At 39.6% G+C, this 22,465-nt stretch overlaps 1 protein-coding gene across 1 annotated transcript in view; it reads left to right on the plus strand.

The window, feature by feature from the left end:
- qsox1 (quiescin Q6 sulfhydryl oxidase 1) overlaps positions 1-22,164 on the plus strand; it is a 31,690-nt gene extending 9,526 nt beyond the window's left edge. Inside the window, exons 7-13 of the mRNA XM_061738267.1 lie at positions 2,055-2,189; positions 2,277-2,406; positions 10,253-10,375; positions 12,752-12,890; positions 14,244-14,420; positions 20,027-20,188; positions 20,518-22,164. Of these exons, the coding sequence (XP_061594251.1) occupies positions 2,055-2,189; positions 2,277-2,406; positions 10,253-10,375; positions 12,752-12,890; positions 14,244-14,420; positions 20,027-20,188; positions 20,518-21,347 (1,696 nt within the window). The 3' untranslated portion in view covers positions 21,348-22,164. The remainder of the gene's footprint in view (positions 1-2,054; positions 2,190-2,276; positions 2,407-10,252; positions 10,376-12,751; positions 12,891-14,243; positions 14,421-20,026; positions 20,189-20,517) is intronic.
- The last annotated feature ends 301 nt before the right edge of the window (positions 22,165-22,465 follow it).

The following is a 22,465-nucleotide window of genomic DNA, read 5'->3' on the forward strand; positions in this document are numbered from 1 at the left end:
TCACTCCCATTATTCACCATCATAAAGCTGCGCTGATCATTCCTCACCCTGCAAATTCATCTGCTGTTTATGCCTCTTTGTTTGGCTGTTTCAATAACTTGGCATGCAAAGAGGACTCTTTTTAGTTGACAAATGCAAAAAGGAAATGATTTATTGCTGATTTATTTATTCACCCACCATCTCTCCCCCTTCCAAACCCCCTCATTTCCATCACTGTACAGAAGGGAGGTTTTTTAATTTCTTGCATGAAAACAATGCCATTGCTTTTCTGGCTTCACCTGCCAAACAAGCCCGAGCCGCACACGGCGACAGATGGCCTCCCATCATAACTGAATGTCTGATTGATCCTGGGAGAACAGAGTGCGTCCGTATGTCTTTTTTTTTTTTTTTCCCCATGTGTGTGTGAGGGGGAAAAAGAAAGAAAGAATGTGGGGGCATTTCACATTCGTCATGCATGTAATGCATGTTGGTCCCAGGCGACTGCATTCCCTCTCAGCCCACCCTGATGCCTGCCTGCTCGCCGGCCCTTGGGATCACTGGATGAATGGCTTTCCCTCCACATCTGTACACTCCCACCAGACACGCAGGTGTAATTGAGTCTCTGGCTGGTGTGAGTGAGCGTTGGCTCAGAGTATCCATCCTCCTTATTACCATCCTGCTCGGGTTTTACGATGCTCTCTCGCTGTCCGTGACGAGGGCAGAAAGCAAATGAGAGGGGGATGCAAGGGGTGGAGGCACATTAATGGCTGATGTCCCAGATGCAGGGTTATCACATGGCTAAATGATAAGCAATATCTATCATTTTCAGTTTTACGTTACTCCATCACCATCTTCTCACTCTTCAAAATTTGTTCCCCAAAGTCAGTAAAATCTATAGCCCTATAAAAGTAAAGGTCATAATTTTATTTTTTTTCCTTCTTCTTATGGCTATGAACTTCCTAAAAATAAAAAATTCAGAGCATTAAAAAAAGATGTGCATTTTGTCTGCATTTATAATTAAAACTGTGCTGCACATGAGAGAGCAGACTTAATTACTTCTGACAGCAAATGTTTGAGTACCAGAGCAGAAATCTTATCCCAAAGTCATCTGCACTGTTATGCTGCTGTTACTGCCTCCGATCTCCTAACTTTACACAAGATTTTGAAGTCTCATTGGAGGAATTTGTTCACATTCAGGTACAGCAATTTGGGCTTAAGTGACTTCATGAGAGCACCCCAAAGGTGTTGGATGAGACTGAGGTCAGGGTCTGTTTGCAGTTTGCAATTATTGTAACTTTCAAGCCTATTTAAGAAGTCTGACCTAAAACATGGCCCAGAGAACAAATGTTTATATTGATAATAAAAATGTATAACTGATGAAAACAGAATTGAAATAAACATAATAGATCTGTCACTTCAGAAAGCTGATGTATACATTGTCGATCAGATAGTAAACATGTGGACAACAATGACTGAAAATGGAGAAAAATGTATATAAAGGTCAAACAAGATAATATAAACATTAGTAAAATTAACCACAAGAGTATTAATGAACTCCTATTATATTAAACTTCATCTACATAGTACCAACAACTTTAACCATTTAAAAACGTGCTCTGACTTCCCCAAGAGCAAGTGTTAAGTGTTTTACATTTACAAGCATTGTATAAATATAGAAACAAGGTACTTGTAATTTCACCAACCATTTCAATTCTGTGTAACTTTACTTATTCTGCTACATGTCCCTTGTACTCAGTTACATTTCAGATTACAGATGATTTTTCCAGACCCCTTTTTATATTCATTCACAACCACGTATTTACTAATTTGGTAATTGTATGAATTACATTTTTGCTTAAACTGAAGAGTTTACTGTTCTTCATGGTCTTCTGCAGCTTTAAATATGATTTCTTCCTTTTTCTTTTTTATTGTTTAAATGGAAAAATCAGTGCAACATTTTTCTTTTTATTTGAGTGGATTATTTTCAGTGTCCTTACTACTTTCACTTGAATAAAGGATTCAGTAGTGTGTCCTTCACCTCTTGACTAAGAGCCAATCTCACTTCTATCCCATAGTGACTTCGAGGCTCGCTCTTTCTACTCTTACGCCCTCCAGAGGCTGCCTGGGGTGGTGCGATCAGGGAAGCCTCAACCGGTCATCACAGACATGCTTACTAACAAGACGGGGGATATCTGGAGACCTTTCAATTCGTATGTACAAACTGCATTGTTTTTCCTGTTTTATCCCTTTTATTTATTTTTTTTGTCTTTTGTCAATGGGTTTGCTTGTGTGTCCAGGTCCAGGGTTTATATGGCAGACCTGGAGTCGACACTACACTACTCCCTGCGTGTGGAACTCGCTGCTCATACAGTTATCAAAGGAGAGACCCTGACTTCACTCAAGAGTTACATCTCTGTCCTGGCAAAGGTACAGTGGACTCACTGTAACTGCATACTTACAGGAAACATGCAAGTTAGTCATAACGCAATGCCGAATTTGAATCTTTTATTCTTCTCCCTTATACTATTTAATTGCTATCTTGGAAGAAGTCTCCTCAGGGAAATTCAGCATGTAAGTGAGACATGAAGTGAAAATACAATTTTAAGCAGTTGGCTTTAAAAATCTGAATGTTTCTCAGAAAATAAAATGATACACCTTAACATGAGTTTGTAAAGCCATGCATCAATAACTTGTTCAAATCACAAACGTGCAGCTGCAGTAGCTCGCCACTAGATGGAGAGTGAGACAACAGAATTGTAGAATTGTAGCTTCAGGTTGTATTTTCAGACTATTCTTGCTTTATTTTTTAGCATCTGTTACAGAATTCTCCAGGTTTACAAACTTAATTATTTTGTCATACATGCTGCTGTTTTTAGTGCCTCTACATTAGATAAACATACTCAAGCGCTTTATTGAAAACAGAAGTGGATACCACAGACTACAAACAAAGACTCTCGTGGGTGTTGTTGACCCTCTTGATGTTGGTTCCCAGGAGGATTGAAGCGTAGCTGCCACCCACTCTTGGCCAACAGCCTGACTCGTAAACCGCGCAGGGATAAGCCAACCACCACTCCTCATCAGCATGCTTATGCTGTATCCCTACTTGTGGTCTCACAAGTGTTGTTGTTTTTTTGTTGTTTTTTTTGGTAGTGGTTGTTTTTTTTTGTTTTTTTTTTGTACATACATATGGCCATGCCAGTCCTTTTTTAAAGGTTTAGGTTTATAAAAAGAACAGAAAAAAACACCTTTCCCTATTCACTCTATGAAGGTTCTCTTTTATTTTCTGCTTTCTTTCAGATATAATTGTACAATTTTTATATTTTCTCCAGGATTTAACATTGTTCAGTTATTCAGCTAAATGCAGTGGCTCAGCCTTATTGTTGTCGCCTTTTGTGACTGATAACACCCTCCTTCCTTTCCTACTTTGTTTAAAGTGTGCCAGCCAGGCAAACATGTTCTGTTGATGAGCCCTGACCTGCTAGCCCTGTCCTATTGGCTACGAACCAGGTTGTTTCACTGCCCTAGTCTGCCACCAATTTCTCTGATTATATCTCACTCTCTAGGGAGGCGTAGCAATAAGCCGGTCTTTCAGTGTATGTGTGCGAGTGTATGAGGGGCGGGTGTGTGGGCCAGATCGCTGTGGTCTCCCATTAACTCCGGTTTGTTTTGTCAATGGTGGCAAGTCCCAGTGGTGTTTTAAGCCTGTCCCTCCACCAGAAAGGACCCGCCGCTGCTTAGTAGGGCTTTGTGTAGAAGAGCAGTCTGTTAATGTTTGGACTGACCACGACTTTTGACAGTCCTTATTGACATTTTAGTTAGCACTCACTGCAAAGAAGCTGCGCACTCTCAGCCAATCAGCTTTTTAGGAGCAGAAGATTTGGCACAAGAGTGAATAATAAATTGGCAGGTTTACAATATACTGTATGTAGTTCCGCATGCTTTGAAAAGCAACCATCATCATGTTTGCTATAGATACAGTGATGACAGAAGGCTCTCAGACATTTTCAGGTTTTCCATAATTACAAAAGCTAAAACCTCTGTCAAAATGATGACACAAATGTGTTTTTAAAAATATATTTGTAAATGTATGAGGAGGGGAAAAAAGACTGAAATTGTGCTCCTTGTGGGGTGAGTGTTCTTCAGGTGCCTTTGGGCTGACTACCAGTGGCCTGTCATGTGCCTTCGAGCATAAAAATTCCATCGTCTGGCAAATCTACCACAAAGGCCTGATTAGGGGGACGCAGTTTGAATAAGTCAGGAAAGCATTACATGTAATAAAAACAAGTTGTTTTTAAGCCACAGACCGATTAAGAGAAATTTGATACAACAGGTGGTATTTTAAAAGGCCTCTCTTAAAACCTTGTGTAAACACTGTAGAATACACTTTTTAGCAGTCAGATATTACCTCATTTCTTACTTTTATGAGATTGTTGGTCATCTGAACACCTTAGGTTTTCCCAGTGATGCTGTCTCACCTCGATTCTTGAGAATTTGTGTGGCCAGCTTTCCTTGCTCTTATTTACAGCAGCCTGTCCTCAGGTGGGGTTTTAAACATGCAACAGTCCAACCACTGATCAGAAAACCTAGCCTAAATCGCTCTGTGTTATCCAACTATTTCTTAGCTTTGGTTTCTTTCAAAAAATCCTGAAGAAAATTGTTCACAGCCAATTGAATGCCTTTTTAGATAAAAAAATTATGTCCTTTTCAGGTTTTTCAGTCTGGTTTTAAGTCTCATTATAGTACTGAATATGCGCTGCTGAGACTTTTTAATGACATCCTGCTGGCTGCAGATTCAGTGTACTTTATTGTGCTAGTTCTTCAAGACTTAACAGCTGCTTTTAACACAGTAGATCATAATAATTTATTATCTTATTCAGAGCATTGTGACATTTGGGGTATAGCCCTGGAGTGGCTTAGATCACATCAGTTCAGTAATAATTTTGTGTTGGTCTAAATTATTTCAAGTCCTCCTCTCTTCTATTGTCATGTGGGATCCCGCAGGGGTCAATACTTGGGTCTCAGCTATTTTCTCTGTAACTACTGCCCCTCTGTTTCATTCTTAGAGAACATAAAATCACTGTCCATTGTTATGCAGATGATGCACAGATTTATGTGCCCCATTAAAATGGAAGAATGCTTACTCTATACAAGATTTTAACTAAGTTTCTTGAGGAACTAAAAGCTTCAATGGCTCTTACTTTGATAATTTTTAAGGAGAAGACTGCTGTCACAAACCTGGGTTTTCAAATGGATGAGGATTGTATACTGGATGATCAGATCAAGTCCAGCGGAGAATTTTAGCTTCTTTCAGCTGAGACAAGAGGCAAAGATTAAAAACATGCTATCAAACGATCACTTTAAAATGCTGAATTATGCCTTTTATTACAACTCAACTCTTTTTATATTGGTGTGGGCCAGTCCTCCCTGTCTCCTCTACAGCTGGTCTAAAATGCTGCCCTTTAACTGGAATATTGAAGAGAGGGCACATTACTCCTGTTTTATCCTTACTGCATTGATGGCCTGTTTTTAGAGTTTATATTTAATATATCTTTATGTTTTTAAATCTTTAAATGTATTGCCTCACCCTACCTGTCTGGGCTGTAGCACTTGAAAACCCCAGTCATACAGATCAGCTATCCAGATGCTCCTGCATGTGCTGTGGACACGGTGGAGGCTAGGCTTCATTGGGTTGCACCATAGATGATCTTCTTTATTGGCAATTTTTGAGCTTTTGACCTTGATGTGGATTTTAAATTGATATTGCTTCACCTGTTCTCCTGTTTGTTGTTTTTGTGTATTTATATATGTGTATTTATTTATTTATTTATTTATTTATTTATTTATTTATATACAGTATATATATATAAATATATATATATATATGTGTGTGTGTGTGTGTGTGTGTGTGTGTGTATGATTGTTTATTATATGGTCAGGAGTTTGGTCAGTGATTGCTGTTTTTGAATTGCTTTATTAATAAAGTTGGCTATGCATTTTTAAATAGATGTGCATAAAACGTGACAACTGATCTTGCACCTTGAGTCACGTAATAAGATTAGAGGAAAAGTGACTTGTGGTGACTTGACCTCCGTGTCACTGTCATCATTTCACTCCAATGTCGTGTTCACTAATCATGACTCATTTCTGAATCAATCAGGAATGAGTGCATTTGCATGGATCAGCTTACATGTGGTACACTTTGACAAGGGCACAAGTGTGTGACTCAGATTATTTTCTTGATTATGTAAAACTCTGCCCCCCCCCCCCCTCCTTTTTAACGAAATAAAAGAATTTTCAAGGGTGCAAAGAAAAAGTAATTTAAAAAGGTTACATTTTATAATACTTGCCTGAAAATGACAGAAATAGTAGCTTATAAAAGTTCTATAAATTGGCAGTGGCTGAGGATGTGTAGTTGTTGTCCACCAACTACACAGGTGAGTTGTTCAGTCTCCGTTTTCCCCCAGATCCTGTCATTATGATAACATAATAAACCCAGCACTGGCTCTCATGTATTCATTTGTGTTTGATTGTGTCTGGTAAGGATTAAAAACAATACATGAACATACATGCAAAAGAGTGATTGTTGCTGTTACTGAGGAGAGCTTTGAGGTTTCAGCAAGACTAGAAAAATTGAAATAAATTTGCTACTGGTCAAACGGATAATAATTCCAGCTCATGTACGTCTTTGGGATACACATTGGTTGTGTAAAATATTATTATGCCATCATCTTCTTGTTTTCAAATTCCTAGAATGCCCTCAAATTACAAAAACTACAATTCCTTGACTTGTTTCTTTATATATAATCAACCCATTTTTCATCTGCTCATGTGTCCAGACATCTAAACATATAAGTTGTTTATTTATTTTCTCGTATTTTCTGCTTTGTGACCCGGTCATAATACTAGATTTACTGTCTTGTCAGGGCGAAGCCGGATTTATGAATCCTCTGCATGTATATGAGGATTAAAAAAGTGGATCTTGGGAAGCATCAGGAGCATTACAGCATGGTTTTTAAGGATTACACCTCTATCCTGCTTTTCTTGAAAGAAACCCTTCAGCTCAGGGGGGGCACAAAGGGGCAGTGGAATAAAAGAAAGAATTAAGAGGGGGAGGTTTGGTCGGAAAGGCTTCCACCTTCTCACGCCAGGGCCAAGGATGTCATTTTACATCTAGTTCTAAGGTTATCTTTGCTCTCCTTAAAATTGTATGTCCATGGAATAGTAAAGCTTATATAGTTTTTAGTTGGAAGTTGGAATTTTCTTTTTTTTTAAACCCAAACGTGAGTTTGTGGTTGTACGTTTTGTAAAAATGAGGCTGCTGTTTAATGGTGGCCACCCCGGCTTGTGTCTGCAGTGTCCTCCTATGCCTCTTCCTGTAGACTCTAGTGGGATTATTACTCATCTTCTGGCCTGGCCTGCCCCGTAGCAGCCAACAGATGCGTCCCTTTCAGGACACTCACCACACGGAGCGTGCAGTTTCTCAAGTGCTGCTGATACTAATCACATGAGGGATGACATATTGCTGGGTGAATGGGATTGTCATGGATGGGACAGGAGGGGGTTCACGGTTAAAGTAGGCAATGTTTGTGTTTGTATTGGTTTTCTCCAGATAGACGGGGCCGATATGGATGGAGGGATCTTATGTAGAGCAGAGACATGTAGAGATGATAAAACTAGTAGCAGGAGCAAAATCAATAATCAGAAAGGATCTCTAATACAGAATTGAACAACTAATGAATCATTTTAATGATGCCGTCAGCTGAATATTTTTATTTTATTGTGGAAAATATTGCGTCACTTAATGTTTAACTTTAACTAACCATTTCTTTTGATAAACAAATGCAAAGTATTTCACCTTCAATGCAAAAATCATGCCTTAATATGATTATTCAGTTTTGAAAATTCATATTTTTTTCCTTGCTTGCCCTCAGACTGTGATGTGATTTCAGTTCAATTGGCAAAAAATTTATAAAATGTATGATTTATATCATTTGAAATGTATCTGGCATAGCATTGATACTGGCCTCTACTCCAGTAGCTGTGGGTTTAACCAGTCATTTCCGAAATGTGTGGAACTGAGTTATTGCCATTGTGTGAAGCATCAATCACCAAAGTCATGGAGTCAGACAGGAAAGTTTAAGAAAACAAATGGATGTAGAAGTGAAGTCTCTGCCTATGTTGTTGCATCTGTAACAAAGTAAAATCAGAACACGGTTGATCGTTTTACCAATCCCTAGCCACAGAGCTCATGAATAGCGTTGCTTGGTGATGGTAACTTAAGCCCATTAGTGGAAAGCACCTGCGTTTTCTCTCCTGGTTAAATTCATATGCCTGTTTAATGAGCTTTTCTGACTGGTTGACATTCAGGCCTCAGATCTACTCCTAAACCTATTATATCGCTCTGCCCTCAGTGAGCAGCAAACATCACAAGTCTTTGTGTGTGCTCAACATCCCAACTTTACTACTGTGTGTGCGTCCTTACTCCAGTCAAATGCATGAAACATTGGAAAATGGCTAAATATATCTAACATTAATTTAATTGAGTTTTTTTTAATCTTTTTTTTTTTTTTTTAAACTTGCAACACGCAGTATGCTTTTAATTTCGTGGTAATTTAAGTCAGCAAGTTATTCATCCTGTCAAAGGGTTTTCACAGTAGGTCAGAATCAAATCATAATTTTTCTTATTAAATACAAAGAATATTCTTTTGTCAATATTCTGACTATACAGAGAATGATCAGTTCACAGAAGAAAGTATAAATAGAGGATGGCCGTGGCATAGTAGGGACATTTATTTGCTCCCTTAATGTTCCCCAGACACATCATGTATCAGTGTCCCTGGGTAAGACACTGAACCCCACTTCTGTTGCCTCGTCCACATAGGGACGGAAGACCATCCTATGTTTATCTGGAACATGATTATCTAATATGGTTAACCCTACAAAGAGCAAAGCAAAAGGGTTTCCCTCAAAATATCTTTTTTTTTTTTTAAATCCCATGTCTCGGAGATGCATTCAGCTCATGGGGCAGGAGTCTTGTGTTGTAAATGTCCTGTGATGAACAAACAACTTAAAGATAATAGTCAGGTTTCGTTTTAGTCTGAGCTGAATGGACGAGAATTGAGGGACTCGTCAGAGACTCGAGTGCTCTGGTGGAGCAAGAGGCACAGGGGACGGAGCAGGAGTCTGTTGGCTGTGGACAGAGGTTTGAGCAAATCACTGGGGCGTTTGGTAGAGCTGAAAGAGTGCAGCAGGGATTAGGCAAGGTAGTTGAGGAAAAAGAAAAAATAAGACTTTGTAATCTTACTCAAATATCCACGTTAACTAGATCTCATGGATGGATGGATGGATGGAGGGTATGGTTAGGTTACTTGTTTTTAGGTCAAAGGTCCCAATTCACTGACATTTTATAAATTAGCAACTGCTGTCAGTGGAAACTACAGCGTTTCCATGTATACGGTGTGTTTTGGAAAAAGCTTAATCCGTCTGCTGGTTCAGCGTCTGAGAAACAGCCCTTTAGCGACATTTACCGTAGACTAAAAGCATGTTTAGATGAATTTTTTAAAGCGGTTCACTACATCTCGCAGCCATCAACTGTTTTCCATTGTTGGCATTGTGTGTGTAAAGACACGTTCATCTGCATCTCTGTTTAGTCTGTCATCACTGCTCTGACACAGCCATCAGCTGGATTTCCTCGTTCTTTGTGTGGCCATGCCACTAGCTTCAGTATCCTGTTACCTCACAACTGTGGTTACTACGTGACGTGAGTTTGAGAATAAATACATGCTCAACAGGAGAAAGCTGAGTACAGAACACCTTAGTGGGTTATTAGTGGTTTAGGAAATGGATCTTAATGAAAGAAGAGGCTTAAGATCGGCTTTTGTCACATCTACAGAAGTGGGGGCTTTTTTTTTTTTTTAAAGGTGCCGAGAAGAAAACACCAACCACAATGTTGTGCAGCAACAGCCTTGAGCACAGGGTGCTGACGACTTTTAATCCTGACATTTTTTAAAACCAAACATTATATTTGAACTTCATATGTGTTCATTTTTTTAGTAAATAAATTAATGCCAACCGTAAAAATGTATCTACTTTAAGGGTATTTTAAAGTGCAAATCCAGCTACTCTGATGTGAATATTTCCTGGGTTTTCTCCTCTTCTTTTTCAGATTTGTATTTTTATTTTTGACAAATAACTATCAGATGGTACAGTATCAGATATATGATACCTTACCAGAATCAAGTTAACATCTCTTTCAATTTCTCTGTTTATGCAGTACTTTCCAGGTCGTACTGTGGTGATGAATGTGTTGAAGTCTCTGAACTCCTTGCTTCAGAATGAGACTGCAGATCACATTTACTACGAGGCATTTAAAGAGGTTCTGGACAACACAGCACAGGTAAACACACCAGTAACACACAGATGTCTATGAAGTATAGTATTGTCATTGTAATTTACATTTGTGTTTATATTTTATCTGAGGTTTTCATTTTTGTAAGCAAAAATGTTGCAGAGATGAGGAAGGAAGATTGATAAAGCAGAGGGCAGGTCATCCCAAAATGCACCTAGAAAGATGTGAAAACAGATCTCAGGGAGTAGTACGTATTTTCTGAGTTACAAGATCATCTGTCAGTTAACCTCCTAATTTGTTAGATAATATGAAAATGTGAACGTTAAAATATTTAGAAAAAACTCTCCCTGCACGGAAGAAGATTCTTGTAAAGGTAAGCATTCACATATTTCAATGCATACATTGTCCTGCTCTTGGTGGACGCGTGTGGAGCTCAGCAACACTTCTGTAGTCGCTGGAAAGAAGCCTGCATGCCTCCAGTGTACAGACCCTCGCAAATTGAAAGAGTCACTTACTTACATCATTAGCTTTTAGCAGACCAATCAATGGATCAATGAATCAATGGGAAGGTATGAAAAGACTCTGCCTCAGTGGAAATGGACTCCCGCACACACAAGCATGCACACACCAAATCTTTACTATTGACAACTGAGTAATCCTGTCAGTCACTCCAAAGATGGCAACGCAGTGCAGCCAGCGAAACGACTTTATGTCAAAGAAAATATGTTGTTGGATTCAGCTGTGGCTCGTGGTTAGAGATCTGGATAGCTTCTGTTCATTAGTGGAGGGCTGAGCCATTAACCTGAAAATGACTTCTTATTGATTAGGAAAACTACGTGGAACAGCTTTCATTAAGTTGAACAGGTTGGGAGATGCTCGAGAGACACTTTGATTTTCAGAGGGCCTTTGTAATTTTGTTGACTCTGGTGAAATCGTAGATTTTTTTTCGTTTACTGACTGACTTTTGTGACAAGCCCAAGTAGCATTGTTTTTTGTTTCTCAACTTTTCAACTGTGAGTGGAGCTCTGGGCCCCAAGCCCATGTGCTGATATTTATTATAATTATTAAACTTTATTTAACCACTTAGGCTAAACTCTTGAGACTTATGATCTTTCTTTCAAGAGTGCCTGGTCAACAAGACAGGGGCAGCAGCCGAGTTGTTAAAAAAACCTACATATAATATATACGTACAATGTTTACATATACATCACAACACATCAACAAAAACATAAAATTAACATTAAGGTATAAAATTACAACTTATTGTAGACCTTACTTTATCAAGACTCATTTTAAACAAGGCTAGCATTAGTATTTAATAGTAGTATTTAAACTTGTTGCAACATATAATTGCTTTTTTAAGAATTTTTTAAGTAAAACTTACTGTAATGGGATTAACAAGGATTTTTATAGTGGCTTTTGGCTTTTTTCAGAGTGTTGTGTGTTGAGAACTAAAACTAAAAAGGAAACGAGGTGCAGGGATTTACAGTATCAATTACAGCTTCAATTAACATACTGTGCCTTTTCCAAAATAAAACACTCTGGTAGCCCTCCAAAATAAAAGAGCTGGCTGGGATTCCATAACCCCAATAAACCTTAACACAACTATATAAGTTCTTGAGTGATTGTGCTAACAAACTGATCAGCAAACAAACCAACAATATAACCTCTTGGCAAAGGCTTTTGTGGCCCACCACATATTTATTTAAGCCTTTTCCTTTTTCATCTCTGCGAGAGCCAAAGCTGTGGTTTGATAGGTGCCTTTTTATTTGGCGGTCTTTGAACAAGACTGTAAAAATGCTACAAAACTAAATTTCTAAATGTTTGATGGAGAAGTGGAGCACAAGCAAAGGAATGATGTGTTAAAACGTTTAATGTAAATGTTGATAATTTTATTTAAACCTGGAAAACTTATCACAAGAGTATGTGTTTTCTATGTTGTCTTCTTGTTGGAATTTATATTTTCTTCTGCAGATTAGTTTATTTTCTCAGGCTCCAAATCTACCATTATCTGTAAATCTGAGAATATTTCTGAAGTTGTCAGTGGGAGACTGTTAATTTTAATTCAAGATTAAATTTCAGTTTTATAACATTAAGTGAGTAACACAAACATATTGAGCATTTGTAACACCTGACATCCTGTATTTATGTTGATTGATGTCTTCAAGATGAAAAAATAATGACATAATAAACTGATAGTTGAGAGCATTAAATGGCATGCAGTTTAAAATGTGTTACTATAAACACATTTGCAGTCCTCAAAGTTACAGTGAAAGAGGATGCCATTCTGGATTTACTAATGTTTGAAATACAACCAGCTTTTGCTTTTTTAGCTTCTTTTTTTTTTCTTGTATTAATCTCCACTGGTCTTTTTTTTTTTTTTTTTTAATTTTGATTCTTTTCTCTCTCTCTCTTCCTTCTCAGGCTGCAGACACTGCCTTGCCTGAAGTTGTGAGGTGGGTGGGCTGTCAGGGTTCAGAACCACATTTCAGACGTTATCCTTGCGGGTTGTGGACTCTCTTCCATGTTCTCACCATCCAGGCCAACAGCACTGGGGGCTCAGGTAAACACAGTTAGTATTCCCATGAATGGAAAGGGATGTTTAGGCTTCCTGAAGGCAGTCCTGGACCGAAGGTGATGGCTGTGTGAGACTTTGGGATGTTAAATGTAATTGGCCCACATAGTTTACAAACAATGAAGACTCAGGGGAAATATGCGCATATCATTAACTATATCAAAATATGTTTTACTTGAATTTCTTTACTATATTTTATCATTTTGTCAGAACTGAAATTGAGCCTAATTGGGGCTGTGTGAAAAGGATTATATAAGATTAGTGGAATGTGAGTGGTTAATAAAACAGGCAGATGACCAGAAGCTCCTGGCAGGGACGTTAATCTCTCTCCTAAACACACACACACACAAACACTCATAGGTGCACACGGAGGTTAATCCTGAGGTTTACGGACCGTCACATGACCTGCAGATGGACTGTCCAAGAGGGGTGTCCATCTGGCCCCCCACAGACCACCAGCTTTATGGCCACACACACACACACACACACACACACACACACACACACACACACACACACACACACACACACACACACACACACACACACACACACACACACACACACACACACACACACACACACACACACACACACACACTCTTACGGCACATTATTGACAGTTGGATAAAGCAGATCTTTCATGTCCACACATACAGTATTAATGGTGTGAATACTGTCTAACCCAGGACCATCGTTATTTTCATAAACTGTGCACGAAAACACACACACACACACACACACACACACACACACACTCCCACCTGCTGTATGGTTCATCTAAAGAGCCTGCTAAGCTGAGAACAAAAGCAAACGGCTAAAGGAAAATATGTTTGTGGACTGTTGATGGCCTGAGACAACAGCCTGTCTGCCATTCACACACAGCGTTAACTACATTTAATCTCCACACTGGGTTATCCTATTCTCATAGATTATTCACCTCAATATGGGGTTAACCCAGCTCCCTGTGACGGTGGGCCTACACAATTGTGGGAAGGAAGGTGGATGTGGACGCTGCCATTAGCAAGCATTCAGGCAGCCGCTCAGGTTTACGCTGCATTTACCTTTCTGATGGCAGGTGATTGTGCTTTACTGTGTAGATAGTGACTGATGCAATTAAGTTATACTTTAATTTCCTTTTGAAGTAAAGAAATAACTATGTATCATATTCACTCATTTTGTTAAGGGGTTGAGATAGCAGGGTCATGTCTATGAACCAACACAATTAGAATGAAAAGCAAAGTTTGTGATTTATATGTGAAATATTGTTTTTAATGGAACATTCAAAGATCACAATGACTGGTGCTCAACACTGTTCGCCGTCATATGGTTTTCCTCCAGATCCCCTGGAGGTTCTGAACGCGATGAGAAACTATGTCCGCAGTTTCTTCGGCTGCACATACTGCGCAGAACACTTTGAGAGAATGGCAGCGGAGGGTCTGATGGAGGTGAACTCGCTGTCGTCAGCAGTCCTGTGGCTGTGGTCCAGACACAATCGTGTCAACAACAGAATAGCAGGTAGGCTTTGTTGAATATTTCTGGAGAAAAACATGTATTTCCATTCAAAAGTATTTAGTTAAACGTTAAATCCTTTTCATGTGCATCATTCCAGAGTGGACACGTCTTAGCCAGTGTAAGACAAAATAAATGATATATAAATGATAGATTTAGAGTTAAGTGGGACATCAAACTGCAAAACATTGTTCTAAATACATTCTAGACCAAAAAATTATGTTTGGAAAGAAAAGACAAATATTTAATCAGTATTAACATGCTACATAAAGAATTTATTAGTTAAAAGCAAATGTAGTGATTTCCGTGTTTTTTTTTTTTTTTTTTTTTTTTTTTTACTTTTTTAGGAATGTTATAATTTTCTGTTCTTTTATTTTAAGATCTTCAATATCCTGGACCTTCAGTGTTTTGGCTTAGATAACACAAAATGTTAAGACTTATATACTCATATTTTACTAGCCTTTTTATGAAGGAAAAAAATAAGATGTCACAATCATAGATTAAAAATAATGCTAATTTGCAGCTCTATTTAAAAGATAACGGCCTAATTAAAAGGCAAGGCAAAAGTTTAGCACACTCCTGAGTTTATTAATCTGCATCCTCCTGTTCCTACCACTTTTTCCATCATGCACTTCCCTCTTTCCACATCACTCTCGTATGTGTCCACCCATCCACACCAATTGGATCAGAAGTATTACCTTCCTTAATTTTAGGGTCTGTTCAGCTTCCTCTCATGTTCTCATGGTCACTTAGTCCTAATACAACAAACAGAGGGTGAGGGGAAGAGGGCTGGATCCTCCGATCAGACACCAGCTGTCACCCCGTCTTAGTCCTCAACGTGTCATCTGCCTCTGCCTCACCCATTTTCTTCTGACCCCCTTTGCCTTCTTCCATTTTTCTTACACCCTCCTTTTGATTCGCTCCCACACCCCTCCTGACCCCCACTATTGTCTGAACAGCTATCAACCATTTGTGATTCTTCTGTCCCCACTTGTTTCCTCAGAATCTGCTCAGAATTAAGTTTTCTGTCCCTTTTCAGCATTCTATGTTCACCATAATCACCCAGATATTGACTTTTGGTTAACCATTTGCAGAAATCAAACCCTACAAATGTAATTTTCTATTAGAAATTGGCTCTCTTTTTCTGAATTGCTCTGTTATGTAACTTGTTGTAAGGATTCATGCTAACTCAGTGTATTACAGATCTTCACTTACAGCCTTGACAGTGTTAAACGGCTCCCGAGTGTCTCCTCCTCCCAAGTGTGTGTTCATATGATTGTATGAGGCACAGTGCTGTCATTAACAGCCTACTTTGTTAAATCACTATCTGCTTGTTTGTGTTTTGTTGACCACCCCCTCTTATCTCAGGGACAGCTTGTGTCCTAAACAGCAGGAGCCAGAAGGATACCCATCCCTGCGTGTGTCTGCTCCCCAGACACTTAAACACTCCCCCACCCCCTTCATCCATCCGTCTTTGCTCCCTTTGCACCGAGCATCCCCTGAGACTCGTATCCTCTGGTTGACAAGTAATACTGCAGCATCCTCACAGAATGGCTCCCCCAGGAACAAGCCCTCTTTGCCAACACACACACACACACACACACACACACACACACACACACACACACACACACACCATACACATAATTCCCAAGGTACTGTATGGCAGCAGGTGGCAAACACCCTGACACAAGCCACACACACTTCCCCCCTCCCAAACAGCACACATGCACATCCTCTCTGCGTTTGTGGCATGGGTCAAGTTGTGACGTGTGGCAGGGGGAGTAACTCATGGTGGACTTTGGGGCCACAAGGGACAAGTAGGTTGAATCAAATGGGTTGACTGTGTTTGTTGCAATGAGCAGCAGCGTCCTCCCTTAGGAAAGCACGCTCCATCCTTCCATCCGCTCAACCCCTCCTCTCCCTTTTGCCTAAAGTGGAGCTCTTTAGCAGACCTCTCCGCCCCTCCTTTCAGAGGCAGCCATGCATGAAAGAGCTGCTATTTGTAAAGCAGTTGGACAATTAATTTAGCTGGCAACAAAGAGGCCCCAGGGCCCTCAGCCTCCTCGCACTGGCTGAATTAAGACTGGTGGCAGCCCAGTCCTGTTGCTGCTTGTCAACAGCTGATTCACATTTCTGCATACAGATTGGCACTGCTGCAGCAGGCCCAGCTGCCTTCACAAGCATGTGCTTTATGGGCTGCATTTCTCACATACTTTTTTTAAATTAGTATATTGAAATGTTTTCATTGTACTGGTGCATTTTTAACAAACTGCTTTAAAATATCATGACATTATATAGTTTACTGTATATGGAGTTTTGTTGTAACTGTGTTATTGACAAAGCTTAAAGAGCTCCTCATCAGCTTAAAGAGTTTAAAGTTTAGACTTTCATATTATATTTATACTTTGTGACATTCCTGCGTAAGATGTGTTGTAACAACAGGAAGAAATTAGGATTGCGTCTTGGAAACGGTAGATGCAGGGTTTTTTGTTTACATCCCACTGAGAATGGCAGATAATGTTCCGTACTTATTCACTTTGGTGACTGTTTTTGTTTTTACAGCAATACCATGTGTTTGGACTTAGGTGCAAATCCGTTAGTGGTATGAAGGTGCACTTAGTCATGCAGAAGAGAGTACGAAGCAGCAGCTGTTATCAACATTCACACGCAGTTCCTTTAAATTCTCCAAAGGATTACCGCTGCTGTATTCGTGTCAGGTTTAACCTGACCATCTGAACAAATGGCTAGTTGCTTCCAGAATCTGCTGTGAACGTATCTAACATTAACTGAAACTAAAATGTTTTGGTATATGTTAACCAGTCCTTACAATGTTGATCAGCTGGGAGAATGTATGCCCATTCCTGTCAGAATCTTCAACTCTGGGATGCTGATGGGTTTCCTTGCATCCACTATTTGCTTCACACACTAATTACAGTAGGTTGTGCAGCGCAGACGTTAATGGTTCTTGTATATATGTATATAGCAGGTTTTTTTTTTTTTTTTTAAATGTCTCCAACATTCTCATTTCAAAACAAATGACGATACTGGAACCCTGCATGAAATGAATAGATAGATTAGATAATTTAAAAAACTAGCAAATCAAAGAAACAGTAAAAGAAGAAGTTTTAATTCTGGCACACATTTAAATCAGTACAAGAAATCTTTAGGGTTGTTACTCAGTTCCTACGCTCATTCTTTCATGCAATAAACAATCCAAAATCGTCTTTTTTTGCTTCTTTTCTGCCTTACCTGCACTCCTGAGCAGTTGTTTAATTACATCGTGAGGCGTTTTTATCTTCACTTTCCAATTTAGTGCTGAGGAAGCATTTAACAATACATATATATGAAGTGTTTTCCCAGTTGTGATGGTATTTCAGCGAATGGGCTTTCATGCAGTTTCAGTATGACTGTATGGCTAAAGTCACCCTGACAAAATAGTTGTGTGTGTGTGTGTGTGTGTGTGTGTGTGTGTGTGTGTGTGTGTGTGTGTGTGTGTGTGTGTGTGTGTGTGTGTGTGTGTACTCTAAAGCACACACACTCACTCTCGCAGGCAGCCGCCCATCCCAGACACAGTAAAATTGATGTATCTTTTATGTAAAGTACTGTATGCAGAGTACATACACACATGCATATGACTGAGATTAATCCTGAATGGTGGAGAGAAGAAGAGAGGAAGAAGGGGGGGAGTGGGAGAAGATGTAAATTGACATTACAGTAAAGTGACAGACCTGCAGCTGCTCTGATTTTTCTTGACACACACACACACACACTCACTCAAGATGGCTTGTTGGTGACAACAATAAATTTATTACTGGATTCATGTGTGTGGGGGTGTGTGTGTGTGTCGGTTCTGACGGTTGCCCCCCCCTTTTTTTTAAACACATATTGGGCAATATGGAACACACAATCTTCAGGGAGAAAGTTTCTTCTTTTTCTAATTCATTAGAAGGGCAGCTGAGGTTTCATCTGAGGTTCCTGTTGCTCTTATGGTCAATTTGGAGATTGGGGTTTGCTTTCAAAGGGCTACAAAGGGTAGAGACGGGGTTCCGAGCACAGAGGTCCACTGCCTGAGAATTGTGTGGATTGTGTGTGCATGTCCGCGTGGAGAAGCTGTCTACTCTGGACACATCTATTATCTCACCATCCCTCCCACTGGGACACCCCAGAAGCCCATTGATCATTGCTAGACCCTGTCATATGAACGCACACACGGACACACACGCGCATGTGCACGCAAAATATCAATCTATAGATTACATGCACACAAACACAGACAGATGATTTACATATACACACTTAAATGCATACATACACATATGCATATAGGCACTTAGTTTTTATGAGCGCTGTGACAAGATCAAATGGGTTCACCACAGATTGCATCCAGTCCCCGAAGCACTTACCTTCTCCTGTCAACAAGGAGGATGAAGGAAATAACAATGGATGGAGGAGCTTACTGGAAGCTTCAGATGTGTTTCTGACCTTTTCATATAACCTGCTGTAGTAACCTGAGTAGTACTTTTGTTTGAGTGGAAAACACTGGGACAAAGTCACAGTGGTGAAAGAAGCGGCTTCCTTCAGAACTCTACATGTGCCATAATATTATCAGCTTCAATTACATATTTATTAGCAGGACAACATCTGTGAGACTAGACTAAATATTTTTAACCAATCAAAATGGTAATTTTACTTGTGAACAGCATTCCCATATTATATTGTGTGAATCCGGGGCTCTGTGAAGATGGGGTTTTCAGAAATAAATGCACGTGCATTTAAGTCTAACTATTAGTGTTTTTATAGTTTTGTCTGAAATTACTGAAGCAGAACAAAAAAAAACATTCATATGGGAAAATATAAAAAATTACCAACACGGGGACAAAAAGTTATTGGCACCCTGATCATTTAAATTGCTTTGTTAAACCAATAATGTGGCTAAAAAGTAAACTTTTTATTATGCTGCTGTGTTATGGTTTACAGTTATAAAGGAGCAGGAACAAGTCGAGAGGTGAGAGCAACAGAAATGCTCTCAACAAAAAAGTAGCAATTGCAATGATAATATTTTACCATACGTGGAAAATTGTTTCCCAGTGTCTGTGAATTATACGTGAGGTAAGGGTTTTGGATCTCTTAGCAGAGCAATGACCCAACCACACATCTAACTGTTCAAATGGAGAAGATGTCATGTATATTTAAAGTAGGCTGCCATGAATCCTGATCCGAGTCCTTTTGAAAATCTTCGGAGGTATAGTCTTCAATTGCAATAAGTAATTGAGCATATGGCAACAGAAAGCTGCCAGGAACCGACCGCATATAGATGCAAGAAGCTTCGAACGTGGATTCAAAATGTCCCTAGTGAGTGGGGTTTTTTGTTGTTTTTTTTTTTAATACACACACACACACACACACCTTAAAATGTGAAACAAAATCCTACCTACTGCAAATAGAGATGCATCGCTGAAGGTCTGGGGAACACACTGCTGATGTTCTGGTTGCAGGACTATACTTTATTCATCGATCCACAACCTCCTTCCTGTGCTTAACTATCCTAGTTCTCTGGTCTCTGCTGTGCAAAATAGAAACATCCTGTGTTTGTCTTTTGTGGCATCTAGGTGCATTGAGTGAAGACCCCCTGTTCCCTAAGATCCAGTGGCCTTCACCAGAAATGTGCTCGGCCTGTCACACAGTGAAGGAAAACGGGGACCACAAGTGGAACAAAGACAAAGTTTTAGGCTTCCTCTTGTCTCACTTCTCTTCCAGCACCATCCTCACAGGTAACTATTAGTGCATCAGACTTCAAAAACTGAAATAATTAATGAAATCTTCATTTTGACCCGAAGTTTTCCTAAGATACCGGTGAAAATAATTCCAACGGGTGGACAGTTTGCGAAGCCTGTGTTACACAAGTATTCAAGAACTAAATGTCAGTAAACTGTGATGCGTTTGCAAGTTTTTCAATTGAATAATTTTGAAAGAACAACAAGCTAATTACAATAATTACTTATGCCATATATTTTCCAACCATCTAATTTCCATTTGGTTAATAAGAGTATTATTCATTTCAAGTAATAATAATAGTGCTGTGTCTGTCTTTTCTTGTCAGACTACCTTGAGGATGAAATTCAGATTCTGGAAAAGCAGAGAGAAAAACATGCACGTCAGCAATTAGCTCCGAAACATGTAGAGAGGAAAGCCAGGGAAGCCTTGAACTCCATAATGCATTTTCCACCATCTCCATCTTCTGTGGAAGAAGAGGAGGAGGAGGAGGAGGATAAAGGGGAGGAAGAGGAGCCACAGGATGAAGCTGTGGCATATGAAGAAGAGGAAGAAGAAGAAGCTGGGGATGAAGCACCAGCAGCAGGTAGTGAGATGGAAGGTAAATCATCTGAACCAACATCGTGGGCCAGAGCCGAAATGGAAATGGGTCACAACCAGCGGCAGGCGCACAGAAAACCGACCATCGTGGGAATGCGGATGCGAGAGCTGCAGGAGGACATTGTGGATCTCGACTCTTTTGTGAATCAGCACTTCAAAGCCAAGGCTCTGCAGCTGGCAGCTTCTAGCCGTGTGAAACAACGCACTCTGCAGAGGGAGGTAGAGCAGGAACCCAGACCTGCATTCAGCCTTGGCATGGAGCTGGATGCAGGGCTTGGCATGGTAGGCCTGCAGCCCATGAAAGAAAACCTTGAGCTGGATGTTGGGCAGCAGAGGAAGCGGCTGCTGAAGCGAGAACTTGCGCGCCAGTACTTTGGAGGGGAGCCAGAGCTGAGCCACAAGGGGCGCTGGATGTCCATGTTGAGTATAGGCTTCTCAAAGCTGGACATCAGCCTGTGTGTCATGCTTTACTTCCTGTCTTCCATGTGTCTACTAGCCATGTACCTTTTCTTCAAAAACCGCCTCAGGGTACGGCGCATTAAAATAGCCTTGCCCTGAACCACAATTCATGTGGGTTGTTTTGGAACACTGCAAAGGGATGCATCAACATCAGACAACCAAATTGGGCAGTAACATGTTTAAATGTGAATGTTACTGAAAGCTTATATCAAAGTAGAGAGAAGGAAAGGGAGGAAATTCTAAGATTGCCTTCAGCTTTTTTGTTTTTGTTCATTTTCTAAGTCGTGGTGGATATGAGATACGAAATGCAGATTCCAGAGTTTTCCAGGCAGCAGGTTAACTGTGGAAAATATGTGCACATATGTTTATTTCCAGGGTTTTGTGTACATCTTATATAAATTAGTTGTCCTGTTTCACCACTGATGGAAAATTGAATCAAACCCACTATGAGCTAAAATTGCAATATTTTTTTTTTAAGTGAAAAAAGTTCTTCCATATTTTAAGCTGAAGAGGGGATTCAAAACAGTTATTTTGTATCTGTAATTACATTTACTGTACAAATGAACTTCTCCCTCTTCAAACTGGAGTGTTTTGCAAATCGGTTCTGTCTTTTATAAAAAATTTTGAAAGACTGATATTTGTAAAATATTACTGAATACTGTGACAGGACTAAAGTCTTTGATTACAGAAGAGATGTTTAACCTGTGAGGAGGACTGCGTTACACTGAGCTTCATATGTTTTTGATGATTTTTTTTTTTTTTTTTTAATCGCTATTCTGGTTGTTGAAGTCCTGTGGAGCTACGAATATGTTCACACTGGATACAACTTTTGCCCGTGATGAGGAGCTTTTGCTTGACATCTCAAAAATGTTCTCTGGTTGCCTTTTTCTGAATCAATAAAATTATTTTTGATAAATCTTGTCGTGTGGTGCATTGATCTTTACTGGTTAACTTTGTTGAGTTTCAGTTTTTCAGTTCACGCATGAGAATAGCAGATTCTTTTTTTCTTTCTCTCCCCTGTTTTGACAAAGGCTACAGGGACACCAGGCGAGGGGTACATGCAGAAATGGTGGGGGGGTTAAACAATCCAAGGTTGAAGGAAAAAGCCTGTTGCCATCTGCTGTGCAGCGCAAGCTAAATCCTAACAATTTCATTGGGATTATAGCAAGTGAATAATCCAGCTTTCCTTTAGGACTAGAGAGGAGAGATTACCCTTG

This window comes from Cololabis saira, chromosome 13 (assembly GCF_033807715.1).
Source record: "Cololabis saira isolate AMF1-May2022 chromosome 13, fColSai1.1, whole genome shotgun sequence".
NCBI classification, from domain to species: Eukaryota; Metazoa; Chordata; class Actinopteri; order Beloniformes; family Belonidae; genus Cololabis; species Cololabis saira.